The sequence below is a fragment of the Meriones unguiculatus genome, chromosome 21 (assembly GCF_030254825.1).
Source record: "Meriones unguiculatus strain TT.TT164.6M chromosome 21, Bangor_MerUng_6.1, whole genome shotgun sequence".
Classification (NCBI taxonomy): domain Eukaryota; kingdom Metazoa; phylum Chordata; class Mammalia; order Rodentia; family Muridae; genus Meriones; species Meriones unguiculatus.
Window position 1 is genome coordinate 21,129,873 of NC_083368.1, and position 26,385 is coordinate 21,156,257.

The window sequence follows — 26,385 nt, forward strand, 5'->3', positions numbered from 1 at the left end:
AAAGGAAAGTCAGTTTCTTTCCCTAAAAGCTCTTACCCATGGGACTAAATGCTTGTAGAAAGAAGATGACAAATGTCTCCTCAGCATTACAGTTGACAGAGCCATTTGCACATCCACAGCCAGTAACAAATCAGACACACTGACTCTGGATATATTCTATATTATTCTTTTTATTATCTTGATTTTTTTTGTCTTTTTATGCATAAGGGAGTTAAAATTTTCTCTCATTGACAGGCGTAATAATGTCCCCACCTACTGGCCTGAAGAGGCTTACATTCCAGTGTCCAAGTCTGTGGCTGTGCCAAAAAGAATTTCAAGGCAGGATGATGGCTTTAACAACTCTGACAAAAGGGAAGTTAGTCAGAATTCTCTACATTGGTACAAATTCTCTACATGGTTCACAAACCCTGGATTGAAAAGGGGATTGGGAGATGTAAAGGCTACTTGCCATGCTCATGGATCAGTAGAACTTATATAATGGAGTGACCATTCTACCAAGAACAATCTATAGACTCAATGAAATCCCATCACAAATATAACACAATTATTCATAAACATTGGTAACATAACCTTAAACATTATATGGAAATGCCAAGAAACCCCCACAAATAATAAAAGAAATGCTGGATGTATCACCATCCCAAATCTCAAATTAGGTAGGAAGTTAGGGACTTGAGTTTGTGGAAGGGATCATCCATTTGAATAAAGTTATAATCTTAACTTGTTGAGTACAATTGTCTTTTTTTTTTTTAACTTGTAAGCAGTCTTTGATACTGTTTTCTTCAATATGGCTCACTAGTAAGTCACTTTTGTTTAAATTAAGTCTAAAATTTTTCTTCCCTGTGGTAGTGGTGCTCATCTCACACAGTTCCACACTTTTAAGTCTTGGTAGATTAACTAGGAGAGGCTGTGACAGCTTGCTGGGCATGTATATATCTATAACGTGATTTTAATTTGTAGAACTCCTCATCATCGGAAATAGGAAGTCAATAATTCAATCGGCTACCCTTGTGGCAATATCCATGAAGAAAATCCCAGGTGGGGTCTCTTCATACAATCTAATGGTGACAGCAGTACTTAATCCAGACTTCATTTTGTCACATCCATCCACACTGTGTTTATAGATCATCCTGTGACAGATATCAGAGAATACTTGCAAAGATTAATGTGGAGATATGCCTTTAAAGAAACAAAAGCTCAAAAAATGCTGTTTAACAATTAAATGACATTTTTCATATCCAATTTTTTATGAATTCTAATTAATCTTAACATTGCCACAAAGAAGATAAATGAAATTATTGTCTTTATCTTGGAAATAAGAAAGATAAAGTAAAATGCTACATTATTCTTATTTTCTTTTCCACAAATACATTCATGCATGTTATCTAGCTATTTAAAATCACCTTATTTAAATAAACACAAAGGAAAATTTTCTGATATCTCAGACTTAGTCATATGTGTGTGTATATAGCTCTTGTCTATTCTAACCAACTGTTCCTTCTAATTTAGTTTATTAAAGCACAGGAAAACTATAGATGTGTAATGCCTTCAGTATCAACGTAAGCAAACCTAGGCCCACAAAGTGACTTGACTTTAAAAAGTGCATTTGAGCCCAGATGCAAACACCTGTGCTATCCGCCTTCCATCATAAAGCTGTTTATCACACTAGCCAGTTGCTTTTACACCCCTCACCTTTCTTATCAGTTAATACCACTTTTTCCTCTTTATTTAGGAAGTACTATAGTGTGCATACTGATGTATGAGTAGTTAGGGTTTCAGAACAGACAAAAGGCTTCTAGGAAGACAGTCTTACCAGGCCAAGGAGGGTGGGGCAAGCCAGAGCTGAAGCAGGAACAAATGAGAAGCCAACAAGTTGAGTGTGTGACAAGGCCAGTTCTCAGAGTAGAACCAAGGAGCGTGTTTGCTTTCATGGAAGCCCCTCACCGTCTGTACTGGACGGACAAACGTGGCATTTCTTCCATTAGGCAAGAAGGTGAGACCTTATTTAATAACTTTACTTGACTTTGTGACTTCAGGCATTAGAAAGTGAGAATAGCCTTAACGAGTTGGGGGAAACTATAGTCATAGGTATGCTAATGAGCACAGCTCCAAATGCTAGAGTCCTACGTTAACACTAACTGGCCTTAGGAGAGAGCATGCAGTTACAATGGTGATTATGTCAAGTTAATAGCACTACTCTAGCCCCTACATGAGAGCTTAATGCTGATTATGTTCCGTATATGTTGATAATCATGCTTGCCAGTCACTGCATGAAGCATGATTAAAATTATTATCTTTCTTTCAAGCTTTATCACCAACTGCTGAATAACAAATAATGTGCTACCTGTTTTTAATCCATAACGAACTGACATTTCTGGTCACAGGTTTGCCCAGGTGCTGAAAGCCTTGCAGTTCAGGGTGCAATCAAGGTAAAAAAAAAACTTCACAGAGAGCCAGAAATATTTGTTCCATACTCTCTTTTACTCATATATCATGTTTAGAAGTTCCTACTGTGGAGTGTCGAATGCCAATATGAATTTTATTAAAATTAATTGATTTCTTTATCATTCTAAGTAAAATTAATGGGTAGTATACCAAGTTGGGGTACTTTGTTTTATACTGATAAACAATGCAATGGTCTCTGTGGTTTCTAGCATTTTATAATGACACACATGCAAACACAGAGGAGAAACAGAGTTCTAATTGCCATTAACAATCTTCAAAAACGGAGGTGCCATTAACAATCTTCAAAAATGGAGGAAGGGATCATCATAGTTTGCCCTGGAATTCATCTTCCTGTGAAATGCACTTTGGTTTGTATTATGAAGAGTAACATTGCTCTTGAATGTGATATAATAAACGAACCTTGAAATAATGTATGTACCACATTACAGACATTGAGACTGACCTAAATTCAATAAGCTAAGGATAGTCTCTCTTTTGGCAGGCATAGCAAGTGACGAATAAGTGCTCTGTAAGATGGGAAGCTTATCTACTACCTCAAAGTCAATATAACAAGATCTGAGGCTGGATATATTTATAAAAATACATTACATTTTTTAAAAGTTAGAGGTTTGTTTTTTTTTTTTTTTTTTCAATGCAGTTTATTCAGGAACATTGAACAATCCTCGGACCCCGGGGAAAGCCAGCCCATAGCTTAAATAGCCTCTGGGTAGCCAACCCAGGCGTGCCACGGGGGCACTACAGATAGGTCCACATACATGGAAGCAAGCCAGATCCTCGGCCTTAGCCAAATGTGGAGTTGTTCGTGACAGAGAGCACTCACCATCGGGAAGGTGGAAGGCGGAAACCAGCTCCATCTTTAAGGCATAGCATTCCGCAGCTCTCTTAAGTTACAGATTTCACTAAGATTTTGGTGCCTGAGAGGTCCAAACACATGACACTGGCTGCAGTGATGCCCTCTAAATTATAACATCATGGGAGAGATTGGAAAGGGTCAAATACATGGTATGGCCTAGTCTTGGAACAACTCATTCTGAGAAGCACTAATATGAGACCTAATCCACTACTAAACATTGGTCCATTCATGAAGAGAAGATTCATAATCTCTTACCTCTACCAGATCCCAATCCTTAAAGTTTTCGACCATCTTAATACCTCCAAAATGGGACCAATTTCTAGCACATAATCTTTGAGTGTACAAACCACATAAAAGCCTCTAGGTGCATCTCTCCAACAGAACTAATGTCACATTCCAGCTCAACTGAGAACAAGACAACAAAATATAGAGAAATACATCATATTTGTAGGCTAGCATTGATCAATTAGGATTGGATTATATCTAAAAAAAACTAAATACAGACCGAGTAACAATGTAATTTTATGAAATCTGGGTATTCTTATATACAGTATAATATTTTATCCATCTGCATAAAATTAAAATTATGGGTATTAAATGTAGGAAGGTTTGAAAATCAGCTAATAGAAGATGCAGGACTCATTTTGAGCAAATGCAGAAAATGTGTGGAAATATGCTCACTTTCTTAATCTTGCAATTAAACACATTAATTAAAGTCCTGAATAATTTTTCAATTCTCCAATATTTAATTGATTTTCCATAAGCTAAGCTGTAAAAGTTGAAAGATATGGGTCAATATATTTTTGATGAATTTACACCATGGTGTCATTGTACATGGTAGTTACTGAAGATATTTTTCATTCACCATGGGTCTCTATCCATGGCAGTAATGGTTTGACCACTTGGCAATTTTTCCCCTCAGAGAAAGTTTTACAGTCTTACTGAGGCTGGCTAATTTAAAACAGTCCTCAAGATATATGCTTAAAGATAAGATGTATACTTAAAGGAAAGAGCGGCTTAGACCTAGGTAGAAAAATGAGCTTCAAAAATCACAGTGCAAAGATGATAACAAAAATGAAGATTGAAATATATTGGTGCACTATTCCAAGAACTAAAGCAAATGGCAGGAAGATGAGAAGATGAATTGTCTGCAGATACAGTAAGATGAATCCATAAGGGGTCGGACTATGTTCATTTCCAGCCATGTACAGAATAAGCATGCTTGGGCATCTGATTGGATATCCTCCTTGCAGAAAAAGCAGCTCGAGACATTTTGTTTCATTGATTGCACCTCCAGATTCATTACATCGCCAATAATTATATTGTTTAACAGTAGCTGTCCTGCTGCTACTGCATCTCTCCTGTAAATAGAAACCATGTTTACCCCAAAGATTTGGTTGTTAGATGAATTGAATTATGTAAGTCAAAGATTAACCACCTGCCATATTTTTATTGCAGAAATATTTTGAATTGTAATTATCCATGATGTCTTGTTCACTAGGAGGAGACATGTATGGTTCTCAAGGGAAGAGCTCTGAGTTACTTGGCTGATTCTTAAAGGAATTTGTGAGACGTTTTATTCTGCGTGGTTGAAGGAGGATTTGATTGCGCAATGTAGCTAGGAGGGAAAAGAGAAGTTCTAAACACAGGTTTTCCACAGAAGTTACTATGGATATGAGATTGTTCCAAGTACCTCAGACTGAGAATAATCACGAGAAATAATTAACTGAGAACACATCCTCTCATCCTCCCATATACCCTCAACAGTAGGGGCACTTCTGTTGAATCCTAGAGCCCAAATCTATATAAAAATCTTTCACCTGGTCTAGAATCCTTCCTTTTGCTTTCAATACTATATGAGGGCTAGAGGTACTGCTGTAATTGGCTGAAGCCTCAGGTGACATTTAAGTTTACACTCTGTCCTCACTATAGGTTATACTAATTGAAAAAAAAAAAAAAGCCACAGGATGTGTCATCTGATGTTGACTCTCTAGCTTCACTTGGCACTACGTCATGTATTTCCATACAGTTAGACAACATTCGTCTACTCCCCCAACACAAGCACACACACGTGCCAATGTCTTCTGTTTGTCCATCCATTGGATAAATGTCCACTTAAGACTTAAGGATGAGGAGGATTTTATCAGGCAGCTACTCATACAATGACCTAAGATTTAAAATTGAGTCACTAACTCTAACTGTGAAAGATATAACACGTAGTGATCTTAATGTGATAACCCAACACGTACAAATTAAACTTGTTTGATGCATACAACCACATCCCACAGAAATCTCTTTTAAATAGCCTGACTCTCCCCCTCATAAATATATATGAAGTGCATTTAGTCAGGTAAGCATAAGTCCGTGTGGAAACATAGCCTATACAGATGGGTTTCTGATAGAATGCAGTTGCTATTCGAAAAGCTGCGCAAAGTTAACAGTGTCAGTTTGCCCAGAACACTGTTTTATTGGTCTTGCTCATGGGACATCCTTTACTGAATTAGTATGAGATTCTTGGTTTGATATTTTCATCACTGTACCCAGGGAGATTAAAGCTCAGTGGGTAAGATTTTTTTTTTTAACTTCAATGCTTAGAATTTCATGGACAATCCCCAAAGTACCTGACCTACTACGTTAAAGTAAATGCCCCCGACACATTTGTCCTTTAGCCTGGCTTCTTGGCAAGGACACTATGCCTCTTTTCATGTAACAATTCAGAAGATGTCATAGATATCTAATGGCTAGGACCCATGGATGCAACAATATGCAGGTCAGTCCCCACCACACACACAAAATTAGCCAATCTCAAGATATGATCAGCTTTGGTGAGGATGAGAAGCCAGGCACTAGAGGTGTGATTCTCACCAGTATTCTCATCTTTTGTTTGCCGATGATTTATCTCAAAGGAAGAAAGTTTCTCTAACTATCATTCTTTACCTAGGAAGTACCAAGTTCAACTAGCAGCAAGGTGATATTCTGTCTGTATCCCAAGGACCTGGAGACAATTCCTTCCATTTAAAAGTGCTGGAACCAGCTTCTAAGGAATCCATCCCTTTAAAAACAAACTAGCTCCTCTACCACTACCAGTGATTATTCTATTTGCCATTCTGGATGAGAATTAAGCATCCTCCCTAGGGTCCCCCTTGTTATTTAGCTTCTTTAGGTCTGTGGATTGTGATATGGTTATCCTGTACTGTGTCACTAATATCCACTTATAAGTGAGTATACACCATATGTATCTTTCTGGGTCTGGTTTACCTCACTCAGGTTGATCTTTTCCAGATCCCTCCATTTGTCTGCAAAATTTCATAATGTCCTTGTTTTTAATAGCTGAAGAATATCCAATTGTGTAGATGTGCCACAGTTTCTTTATCCATTCTTCAGTTGAGGGACTCAGTCTCCATACAGGTTACTCAGTAAAGGGACCAGAGGCTGTCTCTGACATGAGCTCTGTTACCTGCTCGTTGATCATTTCTCTGTGTGAGGCAGCCTTGCCAGGCCACAGAAGAGGATGAAGGAAGTCCTGAAGAGAGTTGATAGTCTGGGGTCAGTTAATAAGGGAAGAGGGCTCCCCCTTTCTGAAGAATAAGGAAGGGGGTTGGGACCAGGAGGAGAAGAGGGAGGGGGCTACAATCAGGATTTAAAATGAAAAATTAAATTAAAACAACAACAAAACAAGCAAGCGCTCTTACCATTCTTTAAAAGGCTTTTATAATGATGGCAAAATTCATAAAACCTTCATATTCTGCAAGGCAATGATGTGCATCTTAAGCATTTTACTTCCTTTTAAAAAGTTATTTATTTATTTTTTATTAAGTTGTATTTTTTAATATTGATCACAGGTTATTTATTTTGTATCCCAACCATAGCCCTCTCCTTCATTCCCTCCCAATCCCACCCTCCCTCCCTCATCTCTTTCCTGTTCCTTTTCCAAGACCAAGGGGAGGTCCTCCTCCCCTTCCATCTGACCCTAGCTTATCAGGTATCTTCAGGACTGGCTGCAATGTCCTCCTCTATGGCCTAGCAAGGCTGTGCCTCCCTTGGGTGGGGGGTGGTGGGAGGTAAAGGAGCCAGTCATTGAGTTCATGTCAGAAAGAGTTCCTGTTTCCCTTACTAGGGAAACCCACTTGGATACTGAGCTACCATGGGCTGCATCTGAGCAGGGGCTCTAGGTTATGTCCATACATGGTCCTTGGTCTCATAGAGGATCCCCATGCCCTGATATATTTTGTCCTTGTGGAGCTCCTGTCCTCTCCTGGTCATACCAACTCCCCCTTTTATCATATGCTTCCCTGCACTCTACCAAAGATTTGGTTATGAGTGTCAGCATCTGCTTTGATACGGTGCTAAGTAGTCCTTCAGAGGCCCTCTGCGGTAGGCTCCTGTTCTGTTTCTTAACTTATTTATTTTTTATTAATTACAGTTTATTCACTTTATATCCCAGCTGTAGTCCCTTCCCTCATCTCCTCCCAATCCCGCCCTTCCTCTCTCATCTCCTCCCATGCCCCTCCCCAAGTCCACTGATAGGGGAGGTCCTCCTCCCCTTCTGTGAGATGGGTATAATTTTTACCTACAAATGATGATACTGAGTCACAGAGACTCAATATACAGTGTATCTCAACATAACGGAGCAGATCTCATTCATTATTTTACTTTGTTTTTAAATTAAAATTTCATATTTTGCAGGCCTATCTATATCCCACTTTTTGTTCTTATGCAGCTTATTTATCTTCTTTTTTTATCATAGTCCAATTTATGTCTACTTTCATTTCATGTGTGTGTACATAATTTCACAAAACAGTGTGAACTTTAGGAACCACAAACAGCTCTCCAATTGGAAGTAAGGTCTATTCAATAGGAAAGTAATTATTCTAGGTACTGGAAGCTACCTAGGGAAATGTGGACATGGATCTCAGAAGAGAACCTACAACCACCACCTTATGAAACTAGTGTAATTCCCAACTGCATCCTAAGTATTGATTTGTATACCCACAGGTAAGTGTAGTTTTCACCACTCACCAGAGACACTTCTCTTTAAAACAGAGAACATCACAGAACCAATCAAAATGCAGAGAACAACTGATTGTGGGATGCCCAGCCCCAATGGCTATATCTACAACACCAACCCCTTTTCTAGGGCTCAAGAAACATCACAGAACACCCCGAGTGGAAAAATTCTAAGGGCTAGAGGACTCTGCTATGAGATGGTGTCTCCTAAAAATGACAGAAGAACTTTGACCCATAACAAATCAACAAGATGGCCACCTAAACAAAAGCTGAAGAAGTGCATCACCAACAGATACGTTAACATGGAAGGGTGGAGTTTCATGCGCCCCATCAACGGGAAAAGGGCTATAAGCAACTAAGACATACCAAGAGAGGGAGACATGTTTTCTTCCAAGAATGAGACCCTGATTGGTTTATCAACACCAAAGGGTCAGCCCTGAAATCATATGTATTCAATTAACACTAAATGAACCAAGCAACAGCGTGTGTGTGACTGTGTGTGTGTATACGTAAAAAACAATAACAACAAAAAAGAGATCATCATTATCATCATTTAGAGAAGGAACAAGGGAGTATATGGAAGGATTGGAAATGGGAAAGGAAAATGATATAATTTATATTTTAATTAAAAATAAAATAATAAACAAACAAAATAATTTATCTCTGAGAATTAAAAATATCTAGGAACCACAAAGGAAAAACCCCCACTATATTTGTCTTTCTGTGACTGGCTTAATTCTCTTAATTAATATGATTCTTCCAGTTTTACACATTTTTCTGCAAATACTGTAACTTCATTGTTCCTTATGGCTGAAAACAATCCAGTATGTTAATATAGTACATTTTATTTACATATCCCTCTCTCATTGGATACCGATGTTGATTTTAAATTTTCACAATTGTGAATAGTAATAGAGCAAATACTGATGATATACATTTATTTCTCTTTTCCTATTTTTCTTTTTTATTGATTTATTATTTATTAAAATTTATTCACTTTGTATATCTGCTGTACCCTCCTCCCTCATCTCCTCCTAGTCCCACCCTCTCTCCCTCTTCTCCTCCTATGACCCTTCTGTAGTCCATTGATAGGGGAGATCCTCCTTCCCTACTATCTGACCCTAGCCTATCAGGTCTCATCATGACTGGCTGCATCCTCTTTCTCTGTGGCCTGGTAAGGGTGTTCCCCCATGGAGAGGTGATCAAAGAGCTAGCCACTGAGTCCAAGTCAGAGACAGCCCCTGTTCCCCTTAATAGGGAACCCATATGGAAACTAAGATGCCTATGGTCTACAATCGAGCAGAGGTTCTAGTCTTCACCATACATGGTCCTTGGTTGGAGTATCAGTCTCAGGAAAGACCCCTGGGCCCAGGCTTTTTGGGTCTCCATGTGGAGCTCCTGTTCCCTGCAGGTCTTTCTATCTCCTCCTTCTTCCAAAAGATTCCCTGCAGTCTTCCCAAAGTTTGGCTAAGAGTTTCAGCATCATCTGCTGCTGTGCCCTGATCAGTGGAGTCTTTCAGTGGAGGCCCTCTGTGGTAGGCTGCCATCCTGTTCCCTGTCTTCTCCCATTTCTGATGCCTGTCTTGTTTGCTCTTCTGAATGAGGATTAAGTACCTCCCTACGGTCGGTCCTTCTTGTTGTTCTTTTCTTTAGGATTATAGATTTTAGTATGTTTATCCTGTATTGTACGGGTAATATTCACATATAAGTGAGTATATACCATGCGTGTCTTTCTGCTTCTAGGTTACCTAACTCAGGATGATCTTTTCCAGCTCCATCCATTTGTCTGCAAATTTCATGATTTCCTTGTTCTTAATTGCAGAGTAGTATTCCGTTGTGTAAATGTACCACACTTTCTGTATCCATTCCTCAGTTGAGGGACATCTAGGTTATTTCAGATTCTACCTATTATTAATAAAAGCTGCTATGAATCCTGACATTCAGTCCTTCAAATAAAATACCGGGGCATGGCATGTCTCAGTCATGTTGACTCAGTTTTGGTTTAGGAGAAATTACCATCCTAACCTCCACAGAAGCTAAACTAGTTTATGTTCCCTCCAGCAGTGTGTAAGGTATTGGACGGGTCTGACGCTCTTTGGGTGGATGACACCTAAATGAACATCTGTACAAAGTCCCAATTTATTTCTAATATCAGAGATCAGACCTCTACTCTTGCCTGATGCGTCTAAAACGAAAAGGGGGAACTGTAGAGAGCTGCGGAATGCTATGCCTTAAAGATGGAGCTGGTTTCTGCCTTCCACCTTCCCGATGGTGAGTGCTCTCTGTCATGAACAACTCCACATTTGGCTAAGGCCGAGGATCTGGCTTGCTTCCATGTGTGTGGACCTATCTGCATTGCCCCCGTGGCACGCCTGGGTTGGCTACCCAGAGGCTGTTTAAGCTGTGGGCTGGCTTTCCCCGGGGTCAGATGATTGTTCAAGGTTCCTGAATAAACTGCATTGAAAAAAAAAAAAAAAACCTCTGGAAGAGCAAGCAGTGCTCTTAACCTCTGAGCCATCTCTCCAGCTCCCAGAAGAGATTTTTGTTTGATTTTTCCAACTAAAAATAATGTTCCTTGAGATTATTCAGATTTTGGAAGTCAGTTCATGAGTATGGGTAACAGAAGGTTTGTTTTTGCTGTGTTACATTAAAAAAAATAGCAACAATAAAAAAAAAAAAGATTCCATTTTCTCTGCATCCTTCCCAGTGCATGTTGTTGTTTATTTTCTTTTATTAGTTTATTCATTTTACATCATGACAAAGCCCCCTCCCTCTTCTCCTCCAGGTCACACCCTCCTTTCCTCTTTCCCCAATTCCAGTCCCCTGGTCCTTAGAAAGGGAGAGACCTCCTTTCTTTACCAACTGACCCCAGACTATCAAGTCATTTCAGGACAGCTTGCATCCTCTTTCTCTGTGGCCTGGTAAGGCCTCCTCACGAGGGAAAAGTTATCAAAGAGAAAGCAAGAGAGTTCATGTCAGAGATGTTATTTGTTTTCTTAAAGACTTATTCTCTGTCTGGAACAGAATGAAATCTCAGTGTAGTTTTCACTTGTATTTGTCTGATGGTTCTATAGTGAGGTTGAACTATTTTTTTTTTAATGCTTGCTCTGTTTTAAATCTAAGCAGCTTCCTCTATCATGTTATATGGTCAGCCTTATCTTACCTAGGTTAAATATGCTGCAAAGTATAAAAGGCCATATTCAGAATATTCAAGGTCCTGCATTGTCATTTCTCATTCATCTATCAGCTATCTATCATCTATCTATCTATCTATCTATCTATCTATCTATCTATCATCTATCTATCTCTCTATCTATCTATCTATCTATCTATCTATCTATCTATCTATCTATCTATCTATCTATCTATCTAAAGTTACCACCCTGGGACAGAAAAACCACATCTCTGTACTCAAGTCATTACTTCCTCCTAGGATTTACTCACTAGGTCTCAACAATAATAGACTCAGGGTCCTGTCACTTTTTCAGCTGAACTTTGGTTGATTTAAAACTTGCCTTTAGGATGGAAAAGGACACCTTTTAACTAGTCAAGTGTCCTAACAGAGGGAGGAAACACCAACACACCCACAAAAACTTTAACCCAAATTTTACCCCGCTTATAACATGTGCAGGGATAAAGACAGAGCAGAGATAGAGGGAATGCCCAACCAATTCCTGGCACAACCAAAGACCCACCCTATGGGGAGTGCCAACTGCTAACACTATGAATTATACTCTACTAAGCCTGCAGGCAGGAGTCTATTAGAATTCTCTTCTGAGAGGCTCTACCCAGCAATGGTTAAAAACAGTTGTTGAGATTCATAGAAAAACATTGGATGAGGAGGAGGGAGTTTTGTGGAAAAGTGGGCTAGAAGTAAGATATTTTATCTTCCTTTGCTTTAAATATTCTATTTGCTCAGCTCTAAAATAACAATAATGCTATCTAGTTTACAAAGATTTGAATAAACTCCTAGAGAGTGTGTCATATATATTAACATTCTCTTTACTCAGCCAGTCATAAGTTCTTAGTTGCTCTCACGGCTAGCAGAACTAAATAAAATTAATTATAATATATAAAACTTTATACATTTTAATCTCTATAAATTTAACAAGTTATTAAGTACATTAATGACAATTTAAAATGACAACCACAATATTACAACTGATGAATCTGGATGATAAGTTTTTATGAAGATTACCATATTCCTAGAGAGAATAATACTGAGGAGATAACTGAAATTGCATCTTTTCTTTGTTTATACTAAAAACCAAGTGTCTTTTCCCCACACTGCTGTTATGTCAGCATGTTGTCTTAAATATGAGGTTTTCAAATGTATGTTACCAAGAATTAGCTGTATGTGTATTTAAATAAATCTTCCCAAAGATTTCTAGCATAATTCACTAATGAACTTTTACACACAAAAGTGATTTGGGGACCCACGAAAAGCTGCTGAGATTGACCTATGATCTCAGACATTGTTCTGCTCAGTGCTAAAAGCATCTTTTTCCTTTGCAAATGTAATTAATTTTCTGTAGTGCTTCAAATAATATATTCAACTCCTCAGTTTTAATTAAGTTTCCTTTTCTTGCTTTAAAATTCAAATAATGTTCTAAAAAGCATTTTCTGTCAATTGATTTCTCATGTGAGAAATATGATTATGAACTAAATTTTGTTACTGTCACATTCATACTTTTAAACAATGAAGTCGCGAATAGGAATGAACAAAGACTCTGACGCAAATTTAAAATGTCTCACTCCGTTAGCAGAGCGGGACAGTTCCAGAGTGCAGTGTTACTCTAAAGGTATTACTACCTTCTAAAGAACAAACACAGTTCTCCGGTAGCCTGAAACCAGTTAGCACAATGTAATCACCGGACACTCAGCACAGCAGGAAGGTGAAAACCTAACAACTGCTCTGTGTCTGATAGTTCTTTATATTATAAGGATTTAATTATAGATTCCCGAAACAGGGAATTTAAAAATTAGTCTTCAACTACGTAATAAAATTAAGATGCACTACTGTTAGGGTATGTCTAAGTAGTTATCAAAAGGAAACACAGTCAAAGGTTATATTTTAGCTCAGACCAGACACCGTCAGATGTCTGATGTTTTCAGCAGCAACGGTGGTATCCATTCCGCTGGCTGATAACAGTCAAGAGGCACTGGAGGTAATTGCGGCCACCCTGGTAAAATGTCCATCTCAGCCTCGGGTTTCCGGAACTTAGCTGCAGGCCTCAGAGGCAGTTGTTTTCTTAGTAGAGGCCAACCATTCTTGGTAGCTATGCATTGTGGTTAGTGCTCTGGAGGAATAATAATTCCTAGTCTCGACTCTCTCGATTGATTCTGGTGATTTCTAAACAACTAATTTCCTAACTGTCTTCCTCGTTAGACCACCTAGCATTGTTTTATTTCCTAGTCTAAACCTTGTATGATACATTATTTACGCTGGTTTTCTTTATAGAATGAATGGAAACAATAAAAATAGAGTCAGCTTGGCTCCATACTCACTGACTTTTCAACGGTCTAAGTTGCTCACTGAACACTAGTTTGCACATCTAAATCTGAAACTCTTAAGACAGAATTGGGATATTACCCCAGAAAATAGGTAGTTGGGACAGTCAGGTAGGAGAAAAATTGAGTTAATAGGTTCTATGTGTTTCCAATGAAGGGGAGATCCCTAGAGAACTACGGTCAAAGAGAGCTAGGGCAGCTGCCTACATTTGAGATGCTATGATACTGAGCCACAAGTAACTGCCAAGCATGTGCAAAGACAGCCACATGGACTTGAAGAGATCCTTTTCTTCAAAGGAAGACACATTTCAGGACTTTGGGTAAATGTCCCTGTTGCTTCTGTTTCATTGTCCTCCATGGAAGAAAGGGAAGAGTCATGCCACTGTTCAATAATGTCTGAAGCCTTCACTGTGGCCTTTGGGTGAATGATATTGCTGAGGTGACTGGAAAACAGCCATCGAAACACATCCAATCCATGTGAATTATTTTTATTAGTATTCACATAATAATTTACTGCTCTTATGGAAACACTAATCCGCATAAATAATATCCTGTCATTATTTTGTGTTTTAACGCCTTTAAGAATTTGGGCACGGGTATTTAGGGCGATGCCTTTTTCCTAAAATAAAACTACATAATATGCTTAGATATGGCTGTTTTTAGGTGTTAAGTCCTTTCTTTCTTTCCATCTTGTATCACTGCTAACATGATTAACAAAAGAAATGCTTTTATGAAATTCGAATGTGAGGAACTAGGAACCTCGAAAATACCTATTTATAACATTTTACCCATTATAATTTTATGCAAGAATTCAGAGAATTAAAGTTTATAGAGCTAAGTTTTTATAAGTAAAGTTCATAAAATTAAAAAAAAACCTTTTAGATAATATAGATTCTTTTATATATTAATTCTTTTTCTGTATAAATACAGGAATGAAATATATCATCAATTAAGATGTTTCTTCCCCCATCAATATCTTATACTTCACTTATACTTATCTGCCAATGACATGATAAATAGAAAAGAATTTAGAATTTGACTGATTAATGGCCAATTAGGAGGGCCAGGTTAGGATTAAAAACTGACTTGTATTGAATGCAGGACATGAAGTCTAAGATTTCTACAGCTATGAATGACCCTTAATCATCTCAACATTTTTTCATCACTGTCAGCCAGTTAGAAGAGACTTCTACCCAAATGGGAGAGGACAGGGGGCAAACAGGTTAGATTTGTTGTCTGCTTCTGTCATGTATTTGGAGGAAGAGTAAAGAAGCTATTGCTAGTGTGTGTTGAGCATCACTCACTCAAATCTACCGCCACTCCCATGGAACTTGTGCAGGTATCTGGTGACTTATTTGTGTATGAAGAAACTTCACTGAAAGCTGGTCCTTATGTAGGTAAAGTCTGAAGGTAATAGTGTAGCTGAGTAGGAATGGGGACACACTCCCATTCCCCATTTTGACATGTCTAAAACGGTAAGATCCTTGTAAAGTTTTTTTTTTAATTTAATTTTATTTTATTAATTACACTTTATTCACTTTGTATCCCCCCATAAGCCCCTCCCTCCTCCCCTCTTGGTCCCACCGTCCCTCTCCCTTCTTCACGCATGCCCCTCCCCAAGTCCACTGATAGGGGAGGTCCTCCTCTCCTTCCTTCAGATCTTAGTCTATCAGATCACATCAGGAGTGGCTGCATTGTCATCTTCTGTGGCCTGGTACCTTGTAAAGTTTTTAATTGAATTGTTGGTTGATCCTACATTAGACTCAACATTTAATTATCCCTTGTGAGAAACCATAACACTCTCCTAAATTCTTTTATTTTATTTATTTTTAAATTTTTTTAATATTAGTTACAGTTTGTTAACTTTGTATCCCTGCTGTATCCTGCTCCCTCTTTCCCTTCCAACCCCACCCTTCTCCCTCATCTCTTTCCTGCCCCTTTCCAAGTCCACTGATAGGGGAGGACTTCCTCCCTTTTCATCTCATCCTGGTATCTTCAGGGCTGGGTGCAAAGTCCTCCTACGTGGGTTAGCAGGGCTGCTCCTCCCTTGGTGGCAGGGAGGGCAAGGAGCCCACCATTGAGTTCATGTCAGAAATAGTCCCTGTTCCCCTTATTAGGGTATCCACTTGGATACTGAGCTACCTTGGGCTACATTTGAGCAGAGATTCTAGGTTACATCCATTCATGGTCCTTGGTTGGTGAAACAGTCTCAGAAAAGACCTCTGTGCCCAGATATATTTGGTCCTTGTGGAGCTCCTGTCCTCTCCAGGTCATATTAACTCCCCCTTTGCCTGCCCTAAGGATTGATTTAGTTTCCTATTAGCTTGATCCATTTTGCCCTCCAAGCATGACCATTCAGTCATGTGAGTGACATTTATGAAAGTTCAACATTTGAAGACATTATATTTCATGTTAAACATCTTATCACAGTATAGCAATCAGATTTTCATATCAATACACCTCACGGTTCAGAAATCTTTGTGCCACATCTCAACGCATTACACATTCAAAGGAGGAGAGCACCTTAACAACCTTTGTATTTCTCATTATGTTTATTTTCTTATCCATTTACTGGGACTGGACCAAATTTCAGAGTTTCACGAATAGTAAAGGTAAATTTCAAGGAACGACAAATATATGATGGTATCTTTAACTTGACATTCATGGAAAAATTTGAAAGTACACGCATCACTGCTTTTTATCCGGAACTGCACTTAATTTAAATCTCACTCTTTATTTTCCCCTGAAGTGTCTGCTGCATTTGATATATCTTCAAATTCCATGAGCTGTTTACACTTGCTTGATATCAAGGGCATTTCAACCATGGAATAATTTAGTCAATTTAAAGAACAGATTTGAATAATGATAAAGAAAGCCAGCAGAATCCAAAAACTACAGAATTTTAGATGGAACATAAAGAAACATTTCACTTCATTTCAGTCCGTTACTTTCTTCCTTTTGGGCACAAAGGCTTTGCCAAAGTCCTGTGGGTAGTTAGGAGCAGAACCTCTCCAACAGTGGCCCTTTTATGATGAGTTCTCCACCCCCCATAGTTCTATGATGAAAAGGAAATAGAGGCAAGGGTTACTGCTCCTTTCTATACAGCTCAATGATAAATTGCAATGTCACATATAAGTCTTGACTACTGTACTTGTTAGTAAAACAGCAGTAACTGTAATGAGTATTTCTTGATCACCATTTTTTTTTCCAGGTTTGCTTGGAGTAGACACTGATGGTCCTGCTACAGTCCACAGTCTTCAAGTCTTGTCTGCATACTGTCATCTGTCTGCTACTTACATAATCACCCTATGGCATGGGTTGAATTCACTGACCCTGAAACTTGGGTAGGTCTGATTTAATAGTCTTAACTTAAAAAAATCAATATGGAGTATAAATAAGACATTGTTGAGCTTATATTCCAGCACAACCTCCAGGGCTAAGAGGTTGAAACATTCAAGGAGTAAGCTATTGGTTTCCCAAAGGAGGCTACTTTTTAATGAACGTGATGATCAGCTTTCTGGGACAATATAAACTGCACTAAACACTCACATCCGCTTATTCTGAGAGCAGTAGTTATGAATATTTGAAGTTCAAGACTGTGTATTCCACCTACCCGCCACGTTAATGACCTACATGGTCTGGAAGAGTCTCTGTATCTTTTCCAGTGAGTAAGGAGATCTAGGCAAACTACATGAAAAAGTCACACCACAGAAAGAGAAAGAAATTAATGTAGATAAGGCAAATTAATTTTCATTTGGTTGGCACAATCAGTAAAATTTCACTCTTAGCATTTATTGCTTTTCTTTAGTGCTAGGTGTATTCCTTTATTTAAATACTGAAGCTTTGTGGTACCGAGTAGATAAGTCAATGGAATCACTTCAAATATTCTTTCACTTTATACTCCAGGTAAGACTCTTAATCTAATATTTAAATTAAGGGTTAATAGAATTAAATTATGAATTTCTCACATGCAGAATATATCCCATAACAAAACCAATAAATTACATGCTAACAAAGAAGAGATTTGTTTTATTCGATGACAAGAAGAAAAATAATCATGGAATTGCTGCCTAAGACTTTTTTCTCTTATTAAAATATTAAATATCCCCCCCATAGTGTTAGAAAAGAGATTAAGTAAACTCAGAAACTAAGTTCAATTTATAAGGCTCAGGAAGTAACTGAAGCATATAAGACCTGTAACTCTTCTGTCCTCAATTATATAATTGACAATTACTGGGAAGGAGAGAGTATTCAATTGGTCTAGCTACAGGGATTCAACTTCAGCCAGTCATCATCCATGGCAGAGGTTCCTCTCCCACCTCAGTGATACAACTGTCTTTGAGTTATCCAGGCTTCTGTGAGCAACTCCAATAAACTGGGTGGTTCAGTAGGAGTGTGGATGGAATCATGTGTTTAGTTTGTTATCATTGCTTATCTGCTCACATAGCCTCAGAAGTCACACAAATACATTCATGTATATGACCTATGACTAAGTCTTTATATTCTCAGAAAGTGTGATTAAGCCTAATTTGCCTCTCTGTAAAATTAAAACGTATGTTTACATAATACACTAGACAGGTGTCCATCTCAGCGAGAAAACGAATAGATGCTTTGCAGCACCTGCTAGTGCTTTTGAATTTCTCCTTTATCACTTCCAGGACAGAATATGAATTTCTCAAGAAATCTATTTGCACTTGTTTATAGATTTCCTTCCCTCTTGGTCCCAGATGCTAATAGCCACATTTATTCAGCAATAATGCTCAATTTTAAACACTTAGTGCCACATGCAATTAGTCTGTTTTTAAAAATAAATTCCTTTTTCAAAGAACAAAAATCTGGCAAGTTAATCTGAAATAATTGTGAAGGAATATGATTTACACTCTAAAAGCAACTTTAAATAAGATGGTCTAAATTTATGAGCCTTATTTGAGAAAATAAAAATGTTGAAACAGATTTCTAATGAAAATTAGTTGGAGTATAGTTGGATTAAAATTCAGTGGAATTGGATGATTCCACCCCGATTCTTGCATGTCTAGATTTTGCTCAGTTTACCACAATGATTGCAACGGTCAGGCATAAGCTACTGAAGGATACACTGAGAATTTAGTCATATCCTTGGTCATTTTCAACGAAATGAAATTCCTTTCACTGAAAAACAAAAACAATGGTCGTGTCTTTTTGCTAATGTTATTTTTAGGTTGCTATCACGTGGAATAAGATTTCTGTGGGAATCATGTTTACAATTAAGACTTGGGTAATTAAAAACATTTATAAGTACCTACAGAAAATATGACCTCATTCAGCAGCTTATATTTGTACATTTAAAATCAAAAAGTGTAAAAGAAAATTAAAGTGTAAAAAAATTGGCTTGTGTAACAAGAAATTTCTCTTCATCCAGTACACTAGAGAGCTCTGACCCTGTCTCACAATTCCCATATTTCATGAGCAGCCAAACACATCTTAGCTTCCCTCATATATGAGGGAAGCAAAGGGGGTGCTATACTGTATAACTGCCATTTTTGTTGTATTGGTGATTTCTCTTAACAGATCACTTTTTCAAACTTTTATAAAGCTTGCATCTGCTCTGTGAAAGGCAATTTGTCATATGCCTGAAAATATCAAACTAAACTCATGCAATTGTATTTTTGACAGTTCTTTTTAGCATGGCTTAGCTTTACAAACAAGCCACTTAAATATGTGGAAACATCATTGTGATTTATGCCTTTGTCAAATCTTCCATAAAAATAATTTCTTTCATATATATATATATATATATGTCTATATACTTAATCCTATTTTGTTTTATGTAATAGTTGTTATTTTAGCTTTACTAATTTGTCTTTTACTTAGTATGTATTAGTAAAACACATGTCAAATAAAATTAAAGTATTTCCCTTTAAAACCATCTGAACAAGCAAGGTGTTACCTTGAGAGAAAGGAATAGCCTCTAATACCTTCCAGTTCACTTTTGTAGCTTTAGAAATTGGCCAGTAAAACCATTCTTCACATCATGTGGTACAATAGGGGAAAAGAATATGAAACATCTCTGCATCCATGCTTCTATCCAAGTTTGTTTGTGTTTAATAAACATCAGAGAGGAAAAAAAGACAGAAACATCATCAATAAGTTTCAGTGCTTGCTTTCTCTTATTTAAGAAGCGTGGTGAGATTAACCAGTGGTTTATTAGTCTCAAAGTTAAATATGTAGAATATTATACCCTGTAGAATATTAAAACCAAACTAAGCTCCATTTTCTCCAAACACCAGGAAACGAGTTGAACATTTTGGGGTATTTATTCTACCACCTTCAACATATGCTTTTGAACCTATGTTGTCCCAAGGATGATATCACCATGCTGTGATGAAGAGACTGTCTACTTTCTAAATAGGCCTCTATTAGTTGTATAATTAGCAACAAGAAGCATCTAAAAGTGGTCTTTAACGTATAAAAGTGCGAGACTGTTTTAGGCTCTACACAAAATATCTAACTGATTCGTAGAGACCTTTCATTTGTGATCAGATTGGACTGGATTGTGAACTGACGGCACCAGGGACGTTGTCTGAAGCTGTTTGTACTCACATACTGCACGTAAAACAATCGTGCCTCCATGACTAGAGTATAGCTTCTTTTCCAGGGGCAGGAGCAGGGGCAGGGGCAGGGGCAGGGGCAGGGGCAGGGGCAGGGGCAGGGGCAGGGGCAGGGGCAGGGGCAGGGGCAGGGGCAGGGGCAGGGGCAGGGGCAGGGGCAGGGGCAGGGGCAGGGGCAGGGGCAGGGGCAGGGGCAGGGGCAGGGGCAGGGGCAGGGGCAGGGGCAGGGGCAGGGGCAGGGATGAGGTCTGCATTTCCTGAACTGTGAGAGGAAAGGATGCCAGAAAGGTCCCGTCCTCACCCAAGATTGAAGGTGGGTGGGGCTGGGGTTTGGACCCCCCAGCTCTCAGGGAAGAGTTGGGAGATAGTGAGTGTCTGCATGGTTCTCTGCAGACCCCGCCATCCTCAAGGACTCCCTGTCCTGTCTCCCATGGGAGAGAGGGCAGCTCTGGAGCCAACTGTGAGGGAATCTTAGGAAAGGAAAGCCTGAAATGGCCAGTACCGCAGAGCAGGGCCTGCACACTCCAGGGCCCCATTTACTTTCTGCTGTTGCTCAGCTTGCGGGCCGCTTAGGGTGTGGTCTGGCTGGCTGTATGCTAGCAGTTATCCCTTCTCCACCAGTTCAGCCACTGTGCTTTGTGCCCTTGGATGCTGTGCTGGGATAAGGGGTGCCAATGAGCTCTGGCCAGGGCTACCCCTGTGCCATCCTTCAGGCAGGAAGCAGAGCATAGCCGGGGCTGGGTTCTTTTCTGCTCCCCTCTCCTTACCCCAACTGGCCTAGCTGCTTTGACTGTGCTTAAAGGAGCTGGCTTCCTGCCTTCCACTAAGACAGAAGGCATGAGAAAACCAGGGGGCAATTGCGGTTACCACATTTCCAATTCTAGCAGACTTGAGACTCAAGCATCTCTTAATAAAGATCCTCTCCCCAACCCACCCCCGTGAAAAAAGAATTATATGGCTAATATCCATATAATATAAGATACCCATACTAAAATCTGCAGACCTGAATAAGCTAAACAACAAGGAGGACCCCAGGGAGGATGCTTAAATCTCATTCAAAATGGCAAACAGGATAGACACCAGAAGAGGTGCAAGAGAGGAAAAAGGATGGGAGCCTACCATAGAGGTGATCTGAAAGGCTGCACCGGACAGGGGATCGAAGTAGATGTTGAGACTCACAGCCTAACTTTGGGCAGAGGACAGGGAGCCTTATGGAAAAGGGGGAGATAGAAGCACCCGGAGGGGACAGGAGCTCCACAAGGAGACCAACAATGCCAACAAATCTGGGCTTGGGGGTGGGGGGTGGGGCTACGGAGACTGATGCACCAACTGAGGACCACGCATGGAGAGAGGACCTAGACTCCCTGCTGAGATGTGGCTGATTGGTGGCTCAGTCTCCATGTGGGTTCCCTAGTGAGGGGAGGAGGGGCTCTGTTGTGAACGTGGTTGCCTGCTCTTTGATCACTTGCCCCTGGCGATGCGGCCTTAGCCTACCATAGAGGAAGAGAATGCAGCCAATCCTGAGGAGACCAAATAGGCTAGGGTCAGATAGGAGGGGAGGAGAACTCCCCCTTTCAGTGGACTACGGGAAGGGGATGGGGAAAAGGGGAGAGAGGGTGGGACCTGGAGGAGGCTACAATCGGTATATAAAATGAATAAATTGTAAAAAAGTAAAAAATCAAAAATAAAAACAAACAACAACAACAACAAAAAAAAAAACAACTGAGATAAGGGTCTAAGAAAACTAAATCAAAAGGCTTAGTACAAGCAACCCTTGGTTCTGCAAACCAATTAATGGGATTCCATATTATTTATAATTAAAGCCCAGTAGAGACCCAGGTGTACCTTCCTCCTTCTCTTGATGAGCTCAGAATGTGACCATAGCATGATACAGACCTCTTTAGATGTGCAGATTGCCCAATTACTTACAATTGAGTTTGACTAAGAGTATGAGTGACATGAGGAATGTGTGGACCCATAACCCCAGGGCCCTTCCATACATACACACGGAGCACTAAAAATGACTGGCTCTAGGATTTGGCCCTCCTTTTCTTCTAGTTGCAGTTGTTGGGACAGTCCACGGAGGAATCAGAGTGACTGGGTTAGACCTTATTTTGTGAAGAAAAATACTGACCAGCCTCACATGATTATACTTGTGTTGCTATGTACTTGTCAAGGGCCTATTCCTAGTGCTGCTGTTCAGGTTAAACAAGAGGTGACAATATGCACAATGATAGATGTATGTACAACTATTAACAGCATATTCTCTTTTTACTCTGTTGGGTTCATTCAAATAATGAGACTGCCTTGTCCAAGGAAAATGTATAGGAAATGAGATTCAAAAATGAATGCCAATAGATGGGCTGAGTACACTTGCACATTTCTAAGCAATGGTGGGATTTTTTTTCGCACTGCTAGTGCAAGTTATTGCATACTCTCTGAGAATGTCTGAGTACTTCATTAAAAGATATAATGAGTGAAGGAGACAGACTGTCCAGGGCTGGTCCTCAGTGTGAAAGCAATTTTTAATAGTACAAATCAGAAGCATCTTTTATCAGATGCCTTATGACTATTATGCCAAATTAAAAGCAGTGTTGGCAAATGGTGTTATTGGCATTAGCTATTAGGAGTGATGGCTGCAAAATCAAAGAACAATTGTTTCCTGATAATATTCAGATCCAATGAGCTTCTAATTATCTCCTTTGCAGGCATTACCCAAGGATTTCTAATTGAATTCAAGACCTTGAACCAAAATCACATCTTGTGCTCTCTAGGTTTACGCATAATTCTTGTTATTTTACCCTTATATTTATTTCTCCTTCATAGTCTTTCCTTGATACTCTAAAGAAAGATGCTCTAAAAAGTTAATTAGCTAAAGCCAAATTCCTCCCATTATCATTATATTTAATTAAGATTTTCTTATTTATGCCATCATCCTAGCAAGGACTACAAGGATCCCTGATGTCAGCCTCTTATCTGTTTCCTTCAGCTTTTAACATAACAAAGCACCTGGACTCTTTATTTAGTATTTCAGGTCTCCTCTCTTTCTTGTCACAAAAGATAAATTCACCTAGATGCACTGACAGCATCAAGGCTTTGAAAACCCGTCCACCTGTTACCTCATAAGCAGTTCAGTCACCTTAATCCATCTCTTGCCCGTCACTCCAATGTCAGACTCACAAGTTTAAGGGTGTACTTTTATCGGCATGAAGTTTCAAAGCAAGAGTCCAATGTCTATTCACTTAAAAACACATTGAATAGGAATCATTCTGACCAACAAGATGTCAATTAGCAAGTGTTTTTACTTAGTAATGGGTGATAAATACACTGTGACATTATTTTGATGGTTATTCAATACTGAGTGACAATGACAAGTTTTTCCACCCATCCCCAAATGAATATTGATTAAAAGAGCTAGGTGGTTTCTGGTTCACCTTTGCATGGTTATGTGTTTTGATATAAGCTTTTATTTGTATCACTTTCAAAATGCTGTGATTCAGCCATGTGTATCAGTTTTGTCTTATTTCCTTGATTTATTCTAAATCAAGGTTTCCCGCTAATTTTAAAGCAACCAGAACTCATAGTTTTGAGTTTATTTATGATTAGGGCATAACTAAACAAAATCCAAATCACACAACATCAACGGATCACAATTTCTAGAGAACAGGATAGTTTTTGGCAGTCAAAATGTCTTACTTGAAGGAAGTGGATTTTAATATCCATACAGCATTTAGGATTGGAGCCAGAATTCCTTTTTCCTAACATTAATAGGAGAATGTAAAAAAAAGCAGGAAGAGGGATGCAGAGGTTGTTTTATAAATCATGCCAGTATACTAACTCTTCTCCTTTAAAGGAGTTTCTGGAGGCTGCATATAAAAGCCTAAGCCAGTGTATACCACCATCATTTCCCCAGAGTAATGGAACATGCTACATATGTGTTTCATAGTACCATTATTTTATGCTTGTAGGTCTCCTTGTTGCAAAATCTACCATGCAGGTTCCATTCACTATGGTTTAACCAAAGAATTTGTAGAAGTCCGTGGAGTTCTGCCTCAGTCATGATTCAAGAATTAATGAAGGTCTGGTCTGGGATCAGTATTATAAGTACTAATGTGAGCAGTGTAACTAAGATATATTTTATAGCTTAAAAGCCATATATTTATGTATAACTATCATACAACACAAACGCGCAGTTCCAAGCGTTTGCATTTGTAGTTTCATATCTCACATCTGATTCCAGTTCCAATTGTCCATAAATATCTATGTTTCAGAATTTTCCTTTTAAATGATAAGTATATAGCTGAACATTTATCTGCTTATCACAGGAAGAAAAGAATGTCGGCCATGGTACTCACACGGCACTGTGCGGAGGTAGAGGTTGTCACGGATGATTTGCTGCAGCTCGTGGTCAACAGAACCCTTCTGAAATCTTAAGTTGAGGTAGTGACGAAGATCCTTATCAACGATTCCTCCTAAAATAGCAAAGTTACTCGGTAAAAGATTTGGAACCTATAACAAGGATACACTTGATTATTATATAAATTCATTTATAAATTATATGAAAGATGAATTATTTCAAATCACTCTGTTGATGTCTAAAACATTTATTACCATGATAAGGGTAGTCTGGGGCTGGAGAGATGGCTCAGAAGTTAAGGACACTGGCTGCTCTTCCAGAGGTCCTGAGTTAATTTCCCAGCAACCACATGGTGGCTCACAACCATCTGAAATGATATCTGCTGCCCTCTTCTGGTGTGCAGGTGTACATGCAGACAGAACATTGTATACATAATAAATAAATCTTAAAAAATAAGAAAGAAATTAACCTGTCTTTCAGATCTACACCTAGTAATTTGTACACATCTTTATTTTTCATTTAGATTGTAGTTTTATTGTGGCAGGATATTAGTTAGCACTGAACTAGCATTGTCGGGCTAAAAGGTTACTTATTTCTTCATTTCCATTGCTTCTTACCTCAAACATTCCTAATCACCATTCTAATTCTACTTCTGTTAATCTGATTGCTCCAGGAATCAATGTAAGGAGGATCTTATAATATTTATTTATTTTTGTTACTAGATTATGTACCCAACATAATGTCTCCTGAGTTTGAAAAGATTTTTTAAGTTATTTAAGGTTACTGTGGAAAGAAAGTGCTATAGACAGTTAAAAGAAAAACGGGTACATAAATATTGATGATTTTCTTCCTTCCGTGAAATAAATCAAAGTCATTTGTCTGTTTTGTAATGCATGTGCAGAAGTAGTAGCTAAAAATAAAGTTTGAACAGCTTTTCTTCTTTGCCAACAAATAATTTAAATACGTTTGCTATTATAAGTTAATGAAAAATGGGGCTATGGCTTTAGAAAGCCAATGATGCCGCTCTATTGAATGGTAAGGTTAAATTAATGGTAACTTTATTAAACTATAAATATTTATTTTAAAATTCTTTCTAGTTTCAATCTGGAAAGAATAAATTAGAAACCAAAATATTAGAGGTGGTCAGCAGCTGAGGAGGGTCCTCTCTCACAGAGGACCCAGTTTTGGTTCTCAGTACCCAGATGACAGCCCACAACCACGTCTGCATGTTCCTACATACATGTGATTCACATGAACTCAGGCAGGCAGACACACACACACATACAAATAAATGGGCTTTTCATAACCAAAATGCCTATAAAATGTCAATGAGAATATCGTAAACCTCTTCTCAAATGATAACGTTAAGGCAAGTGAAGCGGGATGGCTGTTCTTGCTTGTCAACTTGACTGTATCTGCAATTAACTAAAACCCAAGGTGTACGCCCCTGAGGGTGAGTTTCTTAATTAAATCAATTAACTTGGGAATACCCACCATAAATCCACATCTTTGAGGTGGGAAGAGCTACCTTAAATCGTCTGCACCTTGTGGAAAAGGGCACAGAAGAACGAGGCTCTGGTTTTCTTCACTGGTATTAGAAGCTA

The 26,385-nt window shown here is 38.7% G+C and overlaps 1 protein-coding gene across 9 annotated transcripts in view; it reads right to left on the reverse strand.

The window, feature by feature from the left end:
- Magi2 (membrane associated guanylate kinase, WW and PDZ domain containing 2) overlaps positions 1–26,385 on the reverse strand; it is a 1,408,809-nt gene that overhangs the window by 976,379 nt on the left and 406,045 nt on the right. For all 9 annotated transcript variants that reach the window (XM_060374145.1, XM_060374142.1, XM_060374143.1 and 6 more), the window contains exon 2: positions 24,780–24,896. In XM_060374145.1, coding sequence (XP_060230128.1) covers positions 24,780–24,896 — 117 coding nt within the window. The remainder of the gene's footprint in view (positions 1–24,779; positions 24,897–26,385) is intronic.